General features: G+C 40.1%; 1 protein-coding gene across 2 annotated transcripts in view; it reads left to right on the forward strand.

Moving 5' to 3' along the window:
- The window catches only part of STT3A (STT3 oligosaccharyltransferase complex catalytic subunit A), a 29,602-nt gene extending 16,348 nt beyond the window's left edge, over window positions 1-13,254 (forward strand). The window contains exons 10-18 of one of the 2 annotated variants that reach the window (XM_033206280.1): window positions 1,518-1,673; window positions 3,475-3,566; window positions 4,535-4,690; window positions 4,932-5,120; window positions 6,026-6,142; window positions 6,260-6,362; window positions 10,300-10,488; window positions 11,938-12,053; window positions 12,696-13,248. In XM_033206280.1, the coding sequence (XP_033062171.1) occupies window positions 1,518-1,673; window positions 3,475-3,566; window positions 4,535-4,690; window positions 4,932-5,120; window positions 6,026-6,142; window positions 6,260-6,362; window positions 10,300-10,488; window positions 11,938-12,053; window positions 12,696-12,734 (1,157 nt within the window). In that variant the 3' untranslated portion in view covers window positions 12,735-13,248. Of the gene's footprint in view, window positions 1-1,517; window positions 1,674-3,474; window positions 3,567-4,534; window positions 4,691-4,931; window positions 5,121-6,025; window positions 6,143-6,259; window positions 6,363-10,299; window positions 10,489-11,937; window positions 12,054-12,695 lie in introns of both variants that reach the window. The other variant, XM_033206281.1, reaches the window with a different exon arrangement.
- Window positions 13,255-18,552: the final 5,298 nt, after the last annotated feature.

Genomic DNA, 18,552 nt, shown 5'->3' on the forward strand with positions numbered 1-18,552 from the left:
ACTCCTGACCTCAGGTGATCCGCCCTCCTCGGCCTCCCAAATTGCTGGGATTACAGGCGTGAGCCACTGCACCCGGTCAGGCTCAGAACTTTTACTATTAAAGGCAGATGGGTACAGACATAGAATAAACTCCAAAAGACAGGGTATTTTCTGACCACAAAAGATTCTTTTTTTCGGCCGGGCGTGGTGGCTCAAGCCTGTAATCCCAGCACTTTGGGAGGCCGAGACGGGCGGATCACGAGGTCAGGAGATCGAGACCATCCTGGCTAACACGGTGAAACCCCCGTCTCTACTAAAAATACAAAAACTAGCTGGGCGAAGTGGCGGGCGCCTGTAGTCCCAGCTACTCGGGAGGCTGAGGCAGGAGAATGGCGGGAACCCAGGAGGCGGAGCTTGCAGTGAGCTGAGATCCGGCCACTGCACTCCAGTCCGGGCGACAGAGCGAGACTCCGCCTCAAAAAACAAAACAAAACAACAAAAAAAAAAGATTCTTTTTTTCTTATTTCTTTTTTCATGTGAAGCATGTACAGTTCCACAGTTTTACATTCAATCCACTTTTCAACCCAGTGTTTGGATTCAGCATAGCAGAGAATGTCTTGTTGGAGCTGCTCTTAATCACACCTGGCAAAAGGACTATATCTTACCTTGCAAATCTTTCTTCATTTTCTTTCTTTTTTTTTCTTTCCTATTGGTTGGGTGGGAGAAGTCATTATATTGCTTACCATACCCTCCAAGGTGGCACTCATCTAATACCATGGAAACTAAATCATGGCTGTTTAGTTGGTTAGAAAGCCAAATTTTCTTTTTTTTTTTTGAGACGGAGTCTGGCTCTGTCGTCCAGGCTGGAGTGCAGTGGCGCAATCTCGGCTCACTGCAAGCTCCGCCTCCCGGGTTTACACCATTCTCCTGCCTCAGCCTCCCGAGTAGCTGGGACTACAGGCACCCACCATCTCGCCCAGCTAGTTTTTTGTATTTTTTAGTAGAGACGGGGTTTCACCATGTTAGCCAGGACGGTCTTGATCTCCTGACCTCGTGATCCGCCCGTCTGGGCCTCCCAAAGTGCTGGGATTACAGGCTTGAGCCACCGCGCCCGGCCAGAAAGCCAAATTTTCCTTCTTTTTCCCTACTTTGATTTCTCAGAGATTAATTTGATTTTGCTCAAGTCTATCTATTGACTAGTTCAGAGCAGGACTCGAGGATGTGGTTGATTTAATCTCTACAGTTGGCCTTGCTTTGACCCAATTTGGCCTAAAACCCTTTCAGGCAGCATTTCTGCCTCTGTTCTCTCCAAGTTTATATACAGCCTGGCTTTATTCTGCTGGCAGTGCTGACAAAAGTACTCCCAGGTTTGAAAGAAAGGAAGGAGTGAAACTCTCTAAGTATTGGTGGCAATTAAGCAAAAACCTAATCCTTCTCTGTCACTGAGAATCTTATTAAAATGGGAAATTGTGATTAATTTGGATCAGATATTTGTTTGAAGAGTATGTGTGGAATATGTATTGCCTCTTTGTTGCCAGGAAAAATATCTCCCTGGACGGGGCGTTTCTACTCACTGCTGGATCCTTCTTACGCTAAGAATAACATCCCCATCATTGCTTCTGTGTCTGAGCATCAGCCCACAACCTGGTCCTCATACTATTTTGACCTACAGCTCCTCGTCTTCATGTTTCCAGGTACGTGGCCTTGTGTTCTGAAATGGCCTTGTTCGTAAGAATCATGATTTGATTCCACATTGGCAAGCTACCCTCATTCGTGTTTTGTTTTTCTTTGCCTGTCTATGTTGTGTAATACAGAGGACGGCTAAGCACATTTTCTCATGTATGAAGCTGAGCAGAAGTCAGAAGTTCAACAGTTGTAGATATTGGCAAGTTCAGCCTCACAGTTTTCTGTTCATTTGTCATTTGTGTTCTAAGTTAAAATTTCACCGTAATTTCTACTCAGGGTTGGTTTTGTTTGAGTACTTCTATCACACTCCTTCCCCTTTACCCTTGTTTTTCCTCTTGGCAGTATTGAAGTCCTATAGTGAGTACTGCTGATTGTAAAGCCTCATCAATCTCTTAACTTCTGGCCAATCCAGATGTGTTTTAGAATTTACCAGTGTTAGTGGTCTTTTTCAAATAACTTTTACTTTTTTTTTTTTTTTTTTGAGATAGAGTCTTGCTCTGTTGCCCAGGCTGGAGGGCAGTGGTATGATCTCAGCTTACTGCAGCCTCTGCCTCCTGGGCTCAAGCCATCCTTCCACCTCACCCTCCTGAGTAGCTGGGACTACAGGTGCATGCCACCATGCCCGGCTAATTTTTGTATTTTTTTTTTTTTTGAAGAAATGGGGTTTCACCATGTTGCCCAGGCTGGTCTTGAATTCATGGGCTCAAGCAGTCTGCTCACCTTGGCCTCCCATAGTGTGGGATTACAGGTGTGAGCCACTGTGCCTGGCCAACTTTTACTTTTTTCTTATTGTGAAAGTAATTTGTGTATTGTAAAAAAATATATAAATAAATAAAAAAGTTGCTGGGCACAATGGCTCATGCCTATAATCCTAGCCTGCTAGGAGCCTGAGGTGAGATCACTTAAGGTCAGGAATTTGAGATCAACCTGGGCAACATAGTGAGGCCCATATCTAAAAAAACAAAAACAGCCCTGGAGTTGTAGTTCACATCAGTAATCCCAGCACTTTTGGAAGATGAGGTGGGAGGATTGCTTGAGGCAAGGAGTTCAATACCAGCCTGGGCAATATAGCAAGACCCCTGTCTCTACTTAAAAAATAAAATAAAATAAAATAATGCACGCACACATCCATACCCACACACATACACATATATAAAATAAATAAAATTAGCTGGGCAGGGTAGTGTGCACCTGTAGTCCCAGCTACTTGGAAGGCTGAGGTGGAAGGATTACTTGAGCCCAGGAGTTTGAGACCAGCCTCGGTTATACAGCAAGACCCCCATCTCAAAAAAGGTAAATATTCAGGAGTTCTTATCACCCATCTCTAGCCACTGTTAACATTTTGATGTATATTTATCAAATAAGAATGAGATCATAGTTTTTTCCCTGATTTTTTTTCACTTCATAAAGAATCAAATTTCTCTGTTACTTAGTATTATTTTATAGAAATACTTAAAATATATCATTTATTAGTTTTTTTAAGTACAGAGATGTGTCAAGATGTGTAAGAAGGCAAGTAGTCCATAATCTCACACAGCAATATTTTAATATATTCCATTTTATAAATATACTATAATTAGCTCCTTGTTGTTGGATATTTAGGTTGTTTCTGATTTTTTTGCTACTTTAAAGTGTGCTATAGGGAACATCTTTGCATGTTTCTATGATTGTTTTTTTAGGATAAATTCCTGGAAGTGGAATTGCTGGGTTAAATGTGTGGAATCATCCAGTCATATAATGAAAAAACTTTCCCTTGTAGGTTTCAACCTACAGGACTCAGCTGCTTATTTCTCCTTCCCTCTTTTGTAGTTGGCCTCTATTACTGCTTTAGCAACCTGTCTGATGCCCGGATTTTTATCATCATGTATGGTGTGACCAGCATGTACTTTTCAGCTGTAATGGTGAGGACTGCCCTCAGTCTGGTAGACTTTTTCACTCTAACTCTGAGGTGCTTTTTTATCTGCCTGGCAGAATTCAGAAAGTACTGATGATTGTGCACATGCTTCCCTCTGAGCATCTGAGGGAATGAGTTGTAAAGCTGCTTGCTGTTGTTGATCCTTCCTAGGAATGTATGGGACACTCATACATTCTGGTTGTGGGGTCCAACTTTCTTGGATTCATAACTTGGTATTATAGAAGCACTTTTGCACTTTGTTGGATAATATGACCCTGGGTGTCTTAAAACAGGAGATGATATTTTTTCTTGAAGGCGTGGGAGTATTACCCAGTGCTAGATTGTTAAAAGAGAGGAGGGATTTTTTGGTTGTTTGTTTTTGAGACAGAGTTTCACTCTTGTTGCCCAGGCTAGAGTGCAGTGGCATAGTCTCAGCTCACTGCAACCTCCGCCTCCTGGGTTCAAGCGGTTCTCCTGCCTCAGCCTCCCGAGTAGCTGGGACTACTGGCATGGACCACCACACCCGGCTAGTTTTGTATTTTTAGTAGAGATAGGGTTTCTCCATGTTGGTCAGGCTGGTCTTGAACTCCCGACCTCAGGTGATCTGCCCTCCTCGGCCTCCCAAAGTGCTGGGATTACAGACATGAGCCACCATGCCCAGCCAGAGAGGAGGGATTTTATATATTGTAGTAAAATAGTGCTTCTCATACTTTTTTGATCTCAAACCACAGTTATGAAATATACTTCATATCATTATTATTCAAGACACATATACATATGTGCATGCATATAATTGAAATAAAGTTGAAGAAATATATACTTGTACTGTAACTATTTCAAGTATTTTCTCTTTCACTTTTTATGGAAGTCATGTTTGATGAAAACCCCTAAATTGATGTCTTGATCTACTAATAGGCTGAAATCTGTAAACTGTGTAACACTGATTAGACTGATCATGTGTCCTGTCTCTGTTAGGTGCGTCTAATGCTAGTGTTGGCACCTGTTATGTGCATTCTCTCCGGCATTGGAGTCTCCCAGGTGCTATCCACATACATGAAGAATCTGGACATAAGTCGTCCAGACAAGAAGAGCAAGAAGCAACAGGATTCTACCTACCCTATTAAGAATGAAGTGAGAAGCAATGTTAAGAGTAGAGTTGGGAAACTGTGTGTGTGTGTATGTGTGTATGTGGGTGGTGGGGGGTGGGAGGAGTAAAGTGGAGCACTGTCATAGGTGGTCAGAATTAACTCATAGAGCCTCTGACTTATTTTGATCAATCTCATCTCTATTAATGAATGTGTCTAACAATTTGTCCTGTGTTGTACGAATTTAGTTTGGTTAACTACACAATTAATTCTTTTTCTTTGTTTAGGTGGCAAGTGGGATGATACTGGTCATGGCTTTCTTTCTTATCACTTATACCTTTCATTCAACGTGGGTGACCAGTGAGGCCTACTCTTCTCCGTCCATTGTACTGTCTGCCCGTGGTGGGGATGGCAGTAGGATCATATTTGATGACTTCCGAGAAGCATATTATTGGCTTCGTCACAATACTCCAGAGGTGAAGATTTGGGAGGAGTGGGAATTGTGGGTTAGGGGCAAAGGAGGAGGAGACATTTGAAGTTATAGTGAATCATATAGCTTTTAGATGAGTGGAAAGCATGGTGAAATTGGAACTTTGCAACTCTAGTCTTGAATGATCCTTAGAGGTGAACCGCCATTCAATTCAGGGATCTTTTATAGTTAATGCTTACTAGTAATTATCTAGACTTTGCATGGACACTTTTATTGATATGATGATTTTTAACATGAGGTAGAACATCCCAGTTATAAAAGAAGAAAAAAGTTATAGATAAATAATACATGTTCACTTTAGAAAAGTCAGAAAATTGAAGCAAGAAGAAAGATGTAAATCTTGTGTAAAGTGATCAGCTTATGATAACTGCTTTTAACATTTTAATTTATACCTTTTGAGAATCTGAAATGATTTCTTTTACAGTAACTATTAAGAATATCATTTCTGAGACAATTTGTTAGGAATAAAAACTTTTAAGAGTCTTAATTCTTGTCCATCATATCCTGTGATTTGAGTTTCCACCCCATCTTTATAATAAGTGATTTTTGTGATTCTGTTAAAAGGCTATTTAAGAAAATTATCTAATCACACTAGGCTATTGATGTGGCTATATTGGACAGTCTCCCACACCTCCCACCTCATTTTGTTTGTGTCAAGTGACCTGGGATGAAAATGTAGGCAATGTTGGTTATTTGTGCTGAGATTTGATGATCTTATATAAATGGAAGACCAGGTGCCAGGATTTATTTTCTGGTTTGACATGCATGACTTTGTGAAGAAATTGATTAGTTAGCCAGGTGTCACTTCTGTCAGACCAAAGATGCCTTCTCTATTACATTTGACTTTTAGAGACAGAAGCTTGTTATTTCCATTTCCCATTCTACTTTCAGGATGCGAAGGTCATGTCCTGGTGGGATTATGGCTATCAGATTACAGCTATGGCAAACCGAACAATTTTAGTGGATAATAACACATGGAATAATACCCATATTTCTCGAGTAGGGCAGGTAAGGTAAAGGGATCTTTGAGTGTTTGGTGTGCAAGGTCTAGTGGGAAATGTGTCTGCATGAGGGGATAATATGACTTGGGAATTTGCTCTGAGAATTGTACATTTGTTTTTCCAGGCAATGGCATCCACAGAGGAAAAAGCCTACGAGATCATGAGGGAGCTTGATGTCAGTTATGTGCTGGTCATTTTTGGAGGCCTCACTGGGTATTCCTCTGATGGTAATATACTTGATTCTATTTCTAGCTGCAGGACGTAGATTCTAAGAAAACTAGATGAATCTCCTAGTTTTCTGTACTTTTACTAATATTTTACTAAGATATTTTTCTTTCAAGGGAAGTTCCTAAGTATTTGCAACTTGAGGTTTGGGTATTTTGATTTTTTTCTTTTTGCAACAAGAGGACATAAAGGTAAACAATTCTTGTGTAGGTACAGCATGCTATATGATTGTCTAAGGCATAGAAGTAGTTCCACAACGAGTAATAAAAGCAAGCTGAACATCAGGCTCGCGACAATAAACTTAAGAGTTAGCATTTTTTTAGTGGTTTTAAGCCATATAGTCATCGACCAGCTTAGAAATGTTTTATATGGCCTGACATAAAAAAAAGAGCATTTTATATATATATATATATATATAATATATATAAATAAAAGTATGTGTAAAATGGAGGTTACCATGTGCCCTATGATTATTGGCACAAAGATTTTTAGAAGAAAGATCCAAATATAGTTAGCTGCCTTAAAAGTTAATGTAATGCCTGTTTATACTTTAAAAAGTTAAACAGTTCACAGCCGGGTGTGGTGGCTCACGCCTGTAATCCCAGCACTTTGGGATGCCGAGGAGGGTGGATCACATGAGGTCAGGAGTTCATGACCAGCCTGGGCAACATGGTGAAACCTTGTCTCTACAAAAATTAGCCAGACGTGGTGGCACATGCCTGTAGTCCTAGCTACTCAGGAGGCTGAGGCAGGAGAATCGCTTGAACTTGGGAAGGAGAGGTTACAGTGGGCTGAGATTGCGCCATTGCACTCCAGTCTGGGCAGCAGAGCAAGACTGCCTCAAAAAAAAAAGTTAAACAGTTCTGAAGGTTTGTAATAAAAAGTGATAGTTCACTGCCACAAAATCTAAGCCCCCTTAACATCAGTCCCCAGAAGCAATTATTACTGCAGCTGTTTCTTCTAGTACTTTACGTGCATATTTCTAAATACTTTGTATACAGTTTCCCCTCCATATCTGTGGGTTCTGCATCTGTGGGTTCAACCAACCACAAATGGAAAATATTTGTGGAAAAAAAAATCATAATACAATAAAAATAGTACAAATAAAAAATACAGTATAACAACTATTTACATAGCATCTACACTGTATTTAGGTATTATAGGTAATCTAGACATGATTTAAAGTATATGGACAGATGTGCATAGGTTATATACAAATACTACACCATTTTATAAAAGGGACTTGAGCATTTGTGAATTTTGATATTCTGGTGGGAGGGGATATATAAGTTAGACTTTTTATTTTTTAAAGAAGATAATAAGATAACCATTGAAAAACAATGCAGAGACCGGGTGCAATGGCTCACGCCTGTAATCCCAGCACTTTGGGAAGACTCTTGAGGTCAGGAGTTCAAGACCGGCCTGCCCAACATAATGAAATCCCGTCTCTACTAAAAAAATACAAAAATTAGCCGCATGTGGTGGCACATGCCTGTAATCTCAGCTACTTGGGAGGCTGAGGCCAGATAATCACTTGACCCCGGGCGGCAGAGGTTGCAGTGAGTAGAGATTGCACCACTACACTCCAGCCTGAGTGACAGAGCGAGACTCCATCTCAAAAAAAAAACCAAAAAACAAAAAATGCAAAACACTGTTACTGCCTAGATCCATGAAAACATGTATGTGAATTTATAAAAGAAGATAGTGTAGTTGTCCCTCTGTATCTATGGAGGATTGTTTCCAGGACACCCCCACCCCTCACCAGGATACCAGAATTTGTGGATGTTCAGGTCCCTTATAGAAAATGGTTTAGTGTTTGTATATAATATACACACATTCTCTTACATACTTTAAATCCTCTCTAGATTGTAATACTAATCCCTAATACTAGGTAAATGGGTGTTAATACTGTGTTGTTTAGGGAACAGTGACAAGAAAAAAGTATCCATCTTCATTACAGATGCCGTCATCTGTTTTTTTGTTTTGTGAATATTTTTGATTAGAGGTTAGTTGAATTTATGGATGTCAAACCCACAGATATGGTAGGCCAACTGTTTTGATTAATTTGTTACACTGAATTTATTTTTCAAGGTCAGATTATTAATTGGGCTTTACTAATAGGAGTTCTGTAACATTTGAGAGGTATAATAAAAATAAAAAGTTGGGCCTGGCCTAACTTATTTTTTGTAAACAACCATATCTTTTGAGCAATGGGCTTCCTTGATGCAGTTCCTATCATCATCATCATTATTACTTTTGAGACAGGGTTTCACTTTGTCACCCAGGCTGGAAATCAGTAGCACGATCTCTGCTCACTGCAGCCTCTGCTTCACATGCTCAAGTGATCTTCCCACCTCAGCCTCCTGAGTGGATGGGACCACAGGCACACACCACCATGCCCGGCCAATTTTTGTACTTTTTGTGGAGATGGGGTTTTGCCACATTGCCCAGGCTGGTCTTGAACTCCTGTGCGCAAACGATCCACCCACCTCAGCCTCCCACAGTGCTAGGATTACAGGTGTGAGCCATCACACCCAGCCATTCCTATTATTTTCACTCTTCCATTCATAGAGCTTGTGAGGTTTTTGTTTCAGACATACCTGCGAGGCGGCTACAATACTATTGCTCTATGATAGCTGAGCTGAGGTTCTGGGGGTTTATTTTTGTTCCTATTTCTGGCGTTATGATCTAGGCAAGTCTCTGCCTCAGTTTTTCCATTTGTAAGATGAAGATAAGAATACATTCACTGAACGAAGACAGTAATATTCATTGGATGTTTACCATGTGACAAACAACTTATTAAATGCTTTACGTGCTGTTACTCATACTAACAGCCCTATTGTTGTAGATACTCTTATTTTTCTAATTTGACAGATGAGAAAACTGAAGCACAGGGAGGTGAAATAACTTGCTCAAGGTCATCTAGCTAGAATTGGCAGTGCTGGAATTCAAACTCAGGCAGTTTGGATCCAGAGTCTGTTCTCAACCACTGTGATATCCCCTAGAACTCTTTGCAGTAGTGCAACAGGAATCTTTTTTTTTTTTTTTTTGTGGATTAGAAATATTTTTAATACTAACCATCCAGTGAAACATGTAGCAACTGATTTCCCTAAAGCCTATGCAAGCAATACAGTGAATGATGAACCCTAAAAGAGAAAGCATGAGTTGATGGTAGTATCAGTATTTATCAAGCAGGGAGTGTGTTTGACACAGAAATGTTGACTTCTCATATACAGGCTTTGGAGGTCTATAACTTTGCAACTGTTGGTCAAGAAGGAGAATATTCATGTCTTGTCTACCTTTTTGGTAAAACTACTACTCTTTAGATCAGTCCTGCCCACTGTCTAATAGAAATAATGGGAACCACATTATCATTTTAAGCTTTATGTTAATCATATCAAAATAAGTATAAATAAGCAGGTGAAAGTAATTTTAATAATTTTATTTAACTGAATATTCATATCAAAACATTATTATTTAATTTAACATATAACCAGTATACCCCCTTTTAGGGTTTTTTTTTTTACTAACTTTTCAAAATCTAGTGTGTTTTTCATACTTACCTAGTATGTATTTTATACTTACAGTACATCTTAATTTGGACTAGCCACATTTCAGCTGCTCAGCAGCTATATGTAGCTAATTGCTACTACATTTGATAGCCTAGCCCTAGCTAATCTATAGGGCCAGTTTCAATTGTGGCTTAAGTCTGGACTAGTAGCATAGGATTTCAGGAGTATAATCATTTCTCAGAAAAGTTGTATATTTTGATGAAAAATGCATTGCTCGTATGTTGTCCTCACTATTTTCATAAATTAGAGTTAAATGATACCAATCCCCATTTAAAAAATGTTGAGGAATTTTCTTAGAAATACTAACCTGCTTTAACTCCAGCAACCTTTGTGATGCAGCAGTTCTTTTTTTTTTTTTTTCTCCTAGATATCAACAAGTTTCTTTGGATGGTCCGGATTGGAGGGAGCACAGATACAGGCAAACATATTAAGGAGAATGACTATTATACTCCAACTGGGGAGTTCCGTGTGGACCGTGAAGGTTCTCCAGTGCTGCTCAACTGCCTCATGTACAAGATGTGTTACTACCGGTTTGGACAGGTTTACACAGAAGCCAGTGAGTGATTCATAATAATATTAACAATAGTAATAGTAGTGATTACTAATACACAGTATTTTCCATATGCCAAGCACTGGTAAGTGCTTTGTGTCTGTTAACTCATTTAATCCTCACAGCAACCCAAAAGGCATATACTGATATTATTGTCATATTATCTTTATTTTTATTGTTTGTATATTCTTTTGAGATAAGGTTTTTGCTCTGATACCCAGGCTGGAATGCAGTGGTGCAATCATGGCTCACTGCAGCCTTGATTTCCTAGGCTCAAGGAGTCCTCCTGCTTCAGTCTCTGAGTAGCTGGGACTAAGGTGCACACCACAATGCCTGGCTGTTTTTAAACTTTTTGTAGAGATGCGGTCCCACTATGTTGCCTGGGCTGGTCTGGAACTCCTGAGTTCAAGCAATCCTCTTATCATGGCCTCCCGAAATACTGGGATTACAGACATGAGCTACTGCACCTAGCTATTGTTATTTTTGTTTTCTTCTTTTTTTTTTTTTGATATGAAGTCTTGTTCTGTCACCCAGGCTGAAGTGCAGTGGCACGATCTTGGCTCACTGCAGCCTCTACCTCCCAGGTTCAAGCGATTCTCCTGCCTCAGCCTCCCAAGTAGCTAGAATTACAAATTACAGGTGTGCTCCACCACCCCCAGCTAATTTTTTTTTTTTGCATTTTTAGTAGAGACGGGATTTCACCATGTTGACCAGGCTGGTCTCGAACTCCTGACCTCAAGTCATCCACCCACCTCAGCCTCCCAAAGTGCTGGGATTATAGGCGTGAGCCACCGCACCCAGCCTGTTATTTTATTTATGAGGAAATTGAGGTACAAATAGGTTATTTAACTGTCCAGTGTCACACAACTAATGGCAGAGTCAGGATTCAAACTGACAAAGACTGGCTCCAAATTCTGTGCTTTTGACCATTACTTTTTATTGTCCTTAAGGGTATTATAGTGAAGACAGGAACAAAAGGGTGAGAAAGTGACTTTTCATATCTTCAGATGACTATATTGAGAGTTATTTGATTAGGTTAAGTCTCTCCTTCTGACTTCAATTTCTTGGTTCTGCACTAGGGAGAATTTCTGACATGAATGCAGGTCTTTGACTTGTGGTAGGCTTCTTTCTCTGATCCATGCAAGGGTTGCTAATGTGTTAGAGGCTCTGGATGACAATCCTCAGGAACAGAGGGCCTTGGAAGTCGGCTCCCTATGTCTGTCTTATTAGAGATAAGACATTGACTGGCAAGCATCATCTTGCACAGTACTTAAGTTAGAGTAACACTTGATTTGCCCTTACTACCTGATGCTCTTTTTTGCGGGCTCTACTCTCACCAAATTGCAGGCTGAGGAATAATCATTCAATTAGTAGATGGTGTACTGAATCTGTATACTGTCTCTATAGGCAATTAGCACTGTAGAAAGAAGTGTGCTCTTTTTCATCCCTCTCTAGAGCGTCCTCCAGGCTTTGACCGTGTCCGAAATGCTGAGATTGGGAATAAAGACTTTGAGCTTGATGTCCTGGAGGAAGCGTATACCACAGAACATTGGCTGGTCAGGATATACAAGGTAAGCAGATGCTATATGTCTCAAAAAGCAACCTTTATTTTGCAGATTGGTTTCAGTGCTTATAAAATGGGCCACATATTTCTCAAATAGGGAAATTTCTCATGACACCTGTGTTTGAAAAGTAGCTTGCAAAGTCACTGAAAATTTTACTTTTTATTTTAGATTGTTCTTAGAGAGTAGATGATCCCAGTCTGCCGTCATTTTGGCAGTTGTTGCAGTAATATTTTTCCACCTGGGGCTTGACTCAACCAGTTTCTGTGATTATCAGACTCATGGGTGGGGAGAGTGCAGGAAATAGAGAAAAAGTTCACATGTTTGTATTTAACTACATTTTCTTCTCTCTCTGAAGAACTTAAGGTATATAGAGTCACATAGAACCACATAGGAGTATATCTCTAAGAAAAGATTGAGAACCCTTGATCTATGTGGCGGGTAGATCAGTAATATTGTTCCTCCCAGAGGTATTCCAAAAGGCTAAGCAGAGAGAATCTAGTCTCTAATCAGTGCTTGTTTATTCACAGCCCTAAACTAGGCTGTAGAACCCAACATAATCCTACCCACTCTGGGTGAATCCATTTTAGTAGAAAATTTCTCCAAAGTTGATCTGATTGTAAATATTAAACTGACATCTTTATGTTGCAGGTAAAGGACCTGGATAATCGAGGCTTGTCAAGGACATAAATGTCACGTCCAGCTCTGATATGCTTCGCACTGGGCACATCACATTTAGGACGTTGAAGATTTTTTTTTTTTTTTTTTTTTTATATGCAGTTTGTAAGAACAAAGCTGGATGGCATTAGAATTTGTCCTGGGCAGTATGGGCTGGGCCAAATGAAATGATTTTTATAATTCTAAACAGGTTACCAAATGAAATGTCATGGCTTTACTTTGGTCAATTAAAGGGGGGAATTTTTTTTAAAAATGTGCCTTATTTGTTTTGACTGACAACTGATTTGAGGAAGGCAAAACTATCCTAGGTTGCCAGAAGGACATAAGCAGACCTTGTCCATTCTCTTAGCTCCCTAAATTACCAAATAGAGACGTCTTTCTCAAATCAGGAAAACTATCAAAGACCAATTCAGATCCTATATCTACAGACAGTTTTGTCATACTCTTTGCATTGCAGCACCTAGTACAATTCCTTGCAAATAGTTTGGCTCAATAAATTTTTATTGAATGAATAAATGTGGGACCAGAAGAGTGCCTTTCTGGGCTAGAAAGGCAGGTTTGTTGCTACCATGTCTCTGTTCTCAACGTCTCTTATCCTTAGATGCTCTCTGACTTTATAAATCAGCAGTTTTGGAGACTCAAGACAAACAGTGAAATTATTGGTTTATCAATGGAGAGGAAAAAACTCTTCCAGCATTACATATAGAGCTTGATGGTCAGTAGGTGTTTTTGAATCAGCTTGAATATAATCATACGTATCAATTTGAAATTGAACTTTTCAGCACTCTCACTTATTCATGACACAGGAATGACCCTTTACTCAAAACTCTTGTGGTTATTCAAAGGTGAGCTGCTTTTTCCCTTAGTCTTAGCCTATTTGTTGCTATTGTATATTGCTAACAAGTTTAATTACCTAATTTTGAAGCTCTTTCCAAATAAGATACAAATTAAAAAGGGAAGCATTGCTAGTAACAGGTCCCTAGAGAGCAGTGCCAGCCTGCCTGCAAGAAAAGAGAGGAGAAACTTCTTAAAAAGTTTTAAGCCTGGGCAACACAAGGAGATTGTTTCTATGAAAAATAAAAATTAGTCAGGTATGGTGGTATACACCTGTAGTCCCAGCTACTTGGGAAGATGAGACTGGAGAATCACTTGGGCCTGGGAGGTTGAGGCTACAGTAAACTGTGATTGTGCCACTGTACTCCAGTCTGGGCACTAGTGAAATCCTGTCTAGAAAACAAAAAATCTTAACTGGAAAGCACAGTGGTCCTTGAGGACATTTAATGTCAGGACAAAGAGCCTATGACATATATCACTGATGTATATAAACCCTAAGTCATTAATAAAATAAAAGCTAACTGTTTAGTGTTATCCATTTAAGGAAACAGGAGGAATTGTATAACTTTTAGATTAGTCATAGTGGTGCTCCTAAAGGATACGTTGTTGTATATTTGTATAGCCAGGGCACTTAGCCTTCCAAACTAATTCATATACCATGTTCTTCAATTGTGGGTGAGGTTTTAGACTTAAGATTTGATTTACCATATGTAAATATATTACTTGATTTATATAAAGAATTCATCTTTAGTGGAAGAGGTTATTCTGAATTATTTATCAATATGATTAATACCAGTTAGAAATTATTAATGATCTTCCTTTATACTATAAATAGGATAACCTTTTAACTTGTCTCTATAGTTGTTGCTCTGAGGATCTTAATTTTACTTTCTAGGCTACATGAAGCTATCTTTTTTAAAAGTGTACTTTTCATTTTCACTGTTATTGTGCACTTAGTATAAAAAACTCAAATCTAGGCCAGGTGCAATGGCTCATGCCTGTAATCCCAGCACTTTGGGAGGCTGAAGTATGCAGATCACTTGAGCCTAGGAATTCAAGACCAGTCTGGGCAACATGGCAAAATCCCATCTCTACAAAAAATACAAAAACTAGCTGGGTATGGTGGCACGTGCCTGTAGTCCCTGCTACATGGAAGGCTGAGGTGGGAGGATTCCTTGAGCCTGGGAGGTGGAGGTTGCAGTGAGCCAAGATCACGTGCACTCCAGCCTGGGAGAGAGAGTGAGACCCTGTCTTAAAAAAAAACAAAACAAAAACTTAATTCTAAAAGGCAATAATGCTGTTTTCTACTCCCTAGTGGCAACCACTTTAACCTCTGATTCTCACATCACTTACTTTCAATGCCATAAATAATTGCTTTATTTTTCTATGTTTGGTATTTCAATTTTAGGCATCATGTTGTAGAATCTGTGGTAAGGAAACTGTAGAGTTAGCTTTTTCACTATCCCATTACTTCTATGAACAGACATATTTGTGCTATCTATTACAGTTCTTTTCTTTTTTTTTTTTTTTTTGAGATAGATTCTCGCTCCCTATCACCCAGACTGGATGCAGTGGCGTGATCTTGGCTTACTGCAGCCTCCGCCTCCCTGGTTCAAGCGATTCTCCTGCCTCAGCCTCCTGAGCAGCTGGGATTACAGGCGCGCGTCACCACGCCTGGCTAATTTTTGTATTTTTAGTAGAGACGGGGTTTCATGATGTTGGTCAGGCTGGTCTTGGACTCCTGACCCCATGATCCGCCCGCCTCAGCCTCCCAAAGTGCTGCGTGAGCCACCGCACCCGGCCGAAATTCTTCTTTATGTTCCGTTTGGATTGGTTTACTCTCAAGGTTTGCTGCACACCTCTTGGGTTGATCTATCTTTTCATTGTCACATTGTGTGTTAATCTCCTGACTTCTTTCTTGATTTATCACCTTTAAGTGCCTTCCTGAGAAAACGTGTGTGAGAGAAATTTCTTGAGAACTTTTCGTGTCTCTTGTCATACTCCATTGATAGGTTGGCTGGGTACAGAATTCCAGATTGGGAATGATTTTTCCTTAGGACTAGGAAGGCATTGACCTTTCATATGTTGAGAAATGTAATGGTGTTCCAATTTTTTTTTTTTTAATGTATCCATTCCTTCTCACCTTCAACCCAGACCTCTTAGGATCTTCTCTTTATAATGTTTTGAAATTTTCCCAATGTTGTGTCTTACGTGGGTCACCTATTGTGCTGAGCAGTTTGGAATTTTATGTATGGAAAGTCAAGTTCCTCAGTTCTGGAAAATATTCTTGCGTTATATATGCAAGATATTAAGAGAGGAAAGAGGATGGAAATCCCAACCCTCTTTTTCTTTCTGGAAAATAGTTATTTGGATGGTTCCTGAATTTATCTCCTAATAGTCTTATATTTTACTCTTCTATTTACTCTTCTTCCTTCTCAGAGATTTCCTCAACTTTATTTTCTAATCCAGCTATTTAAAATAGCTTCCTTTTTTTCTTCTATATTTTTAATGCCCAGAGGGGTTGGGTTTTTTGTCATTGTTTGACAGTTCCTTTGTTTTGATGTCTTTCATATTAAAGACTTTCTCAAATTCTTGCTAGTCTGCTCCTCTTAGGCTGGGTACAGTGGATCACGCCTATAATCCCAGCACTTTGGGAGGCCGAGGCAGGCAGATCACTTAAGACCAGGAGTTCAGGACCAGTCTGGCAATGTGGCAAAACCCTGTCTATACTAAAAATACAAAAATTAACTGGGTATGGGGTACACACCTGTAATCCCAGCTACTGGGCATGAGAATTGCTTGAACCCAGGAGGCAGAGGTTGCAGTGAGCAGACATCATGCGACTGCACTCCAACCTGGGAGACAGCAAGACTCTGTCTCAAAAACAAAACAAAACAAAACAAAAAAAGTGGGACCCAAAAAAGCTGATTGAAAAGTCTGTTTGTAGGGGTTGATGGGGATTAATAATGTGGGTTTCAGTCTACTGTGATCTGGCTGGGCTGTTACATTGGGAAATCCATGATACTGATATTTTAGATGTTTATCTTTTACATAGGTAAGATTCCCTTGAGAAGGCTTGCACATTCTCTTACTCAAGGATGTAAGCCAGGCAGTCAGCTTTCTGGGAGTAGAGCAGGGAAAGAAGTTTTAACAGGCTCAACCTTCAGTGGATAAAACTTAAACCCTCCGTTTTCAGTAAGGTGCCCAAGCTTTTAACTGTGCCTAATGGTCTTCAGTTCACATACTATGCATTTACCCGCTTAAATCTCTTTTTTCTTTTTTTTTTTTTTGAGACGGCGTCTGGCTCTGTTACCCAGGCTGGAGTGCAGTGGCCGGATCTCAGCTCACTGCAAGCTCTGCCTCTCGGGTTTACACCATTCTCCTGCCTCAGCCTCCCGAGTAGCTGGGACTACAGGCGCCCACCACCTCGCCTGGCTAGTTTTTTGTATTTTTTAGTAGAGACGGGGTTTCACCGTGTTAGCCAGGATGGTCTCGATCTCCTGACCTAGTGATCCGCCCGTCTCGGCCTCCCAAAGTGCTGGGATTACAGGCTTAAGCCACCGTGCCCGGCCTCCCGCTTAAATCTTATACGAGCTTTGGGGAGGGACAGTTCCTTGGTTACAGAGAAAGGGAAGGGATACAGGGATCTATTTGCTTTTTATGTAGCCTTTAAACCTACCCCTTTTAGTCCCATTTTTACCTCCATTTTCAGTTACCTGGTGTCACCAGTTCAACTTGAGCTTTTTGAGAGTTCTGTGATGTTAATTCTGCTTTCCATTGCTAGCTTTGAGATTCATCTTCATTACCTTTCATCTAAAGGCTTTCTACTTTCCAAAATGTGACTCATACCCTGTTCTTATGGGTTCTTTTAAATATTGGTATCCTTTACTATTAAAATATTTTAGTAAGCTTTCAGAAGAGAATAGAGGCTATTTCCATGTATTCTGTCTTTCACTGGTATTCTGCTGGAGTCTGTGTATCTTATTTTTTTTCAGGCTAAAAAGACTCCATCAGACACAGAAAATTTGCAGGTCTTCCTCTTCTTCATACTCTTTGTTTTCAGCACACAGTGAGGAAACAAGAGAAAATGGGATAAATGATCTAAAAACTTGCTTTTATTTTTATACCAGGCCCTGTGGCTCACTTCTGTAATCCCAGCGACTTGGGATGCTGTGGTCGGAGGATCACTTGAGCCCAGGAGTTCCAGGCTGCAGTGAGCTAAGACTGCCCAGTTGCACTCCAGCCTGGGTGACAGAGCAACACACCCTGTCTCCAAAAACAACAAACTGTAAAAAGATTACATAAAGTCTAATCTGTGATGTCATGATTCAAAACTATACACATAAGCATTCTGAGAGCTTTTTCCTTGATTTTTGTTCCTGACTTTGCTTCTTTAAAAAAAAGTGTGTTTTTGTTGTTGATTGTTGAGAGGGAGTCTTGCTCTGTCACCCAGGCTGGAGTGCAGTGGCGCAATCTCGGCTCACTGCAGCCTCAGCCTCCTGGGTAGCTGGGATTACAGGCACTCGCCATCACGCCTGGCTAATTTTTATATTTTTAGTAGAGACAGGGGTTTCACCATGTTGGTCAGACTGGTTTTGAACTACTGACCTCAGGTGATCCACCCGCCTCAGCTTCCCAAAGTGTTGGGATTACAGGCCTGAGCTACCGGGCCGGCCTTGAGTTACATTTTATACTTGTTTTACTTTGTTACTATTATCATAATAGCTAGTTATGCTTAGTATTTGTATGCGGCCGTCTTAAGGACTAAGAAAAAAATACATAAAATATATATTTAAAAAAATATATATATATATATATTTTTTTTTTTTTTTTTTTCCTACGGAATCATGCTGTTGCCCAGGCTGGAGTGCAGTAGTGCTATCATAGCTCACTCATCTCTAACTCCTGGACTCAAACGATTGCTCTGCCCCTAGGCAGAGGCCTACCTCCCAAGTAGCTAGGGCTACAGGGACACACCACCAAGCCCAACTAATTC

Source organism: Trachypithecus francoisi, unplaced genomic scaffold (genome assembly GCF_009764315.1).
Source record: "Trachypithecus francoisi isolate TF-2019V2 unplaced genomic scaffold, Tfra_2.0 Lachesis_group8, whole genome shotgun sequence".
Classification (NCBI taxonomy): Eukaryota; Metazoa; Chordata; class Mammalia; order Primates; family Cercopithecidae; genus Trachypithecus; species Trachypithecus francoisi.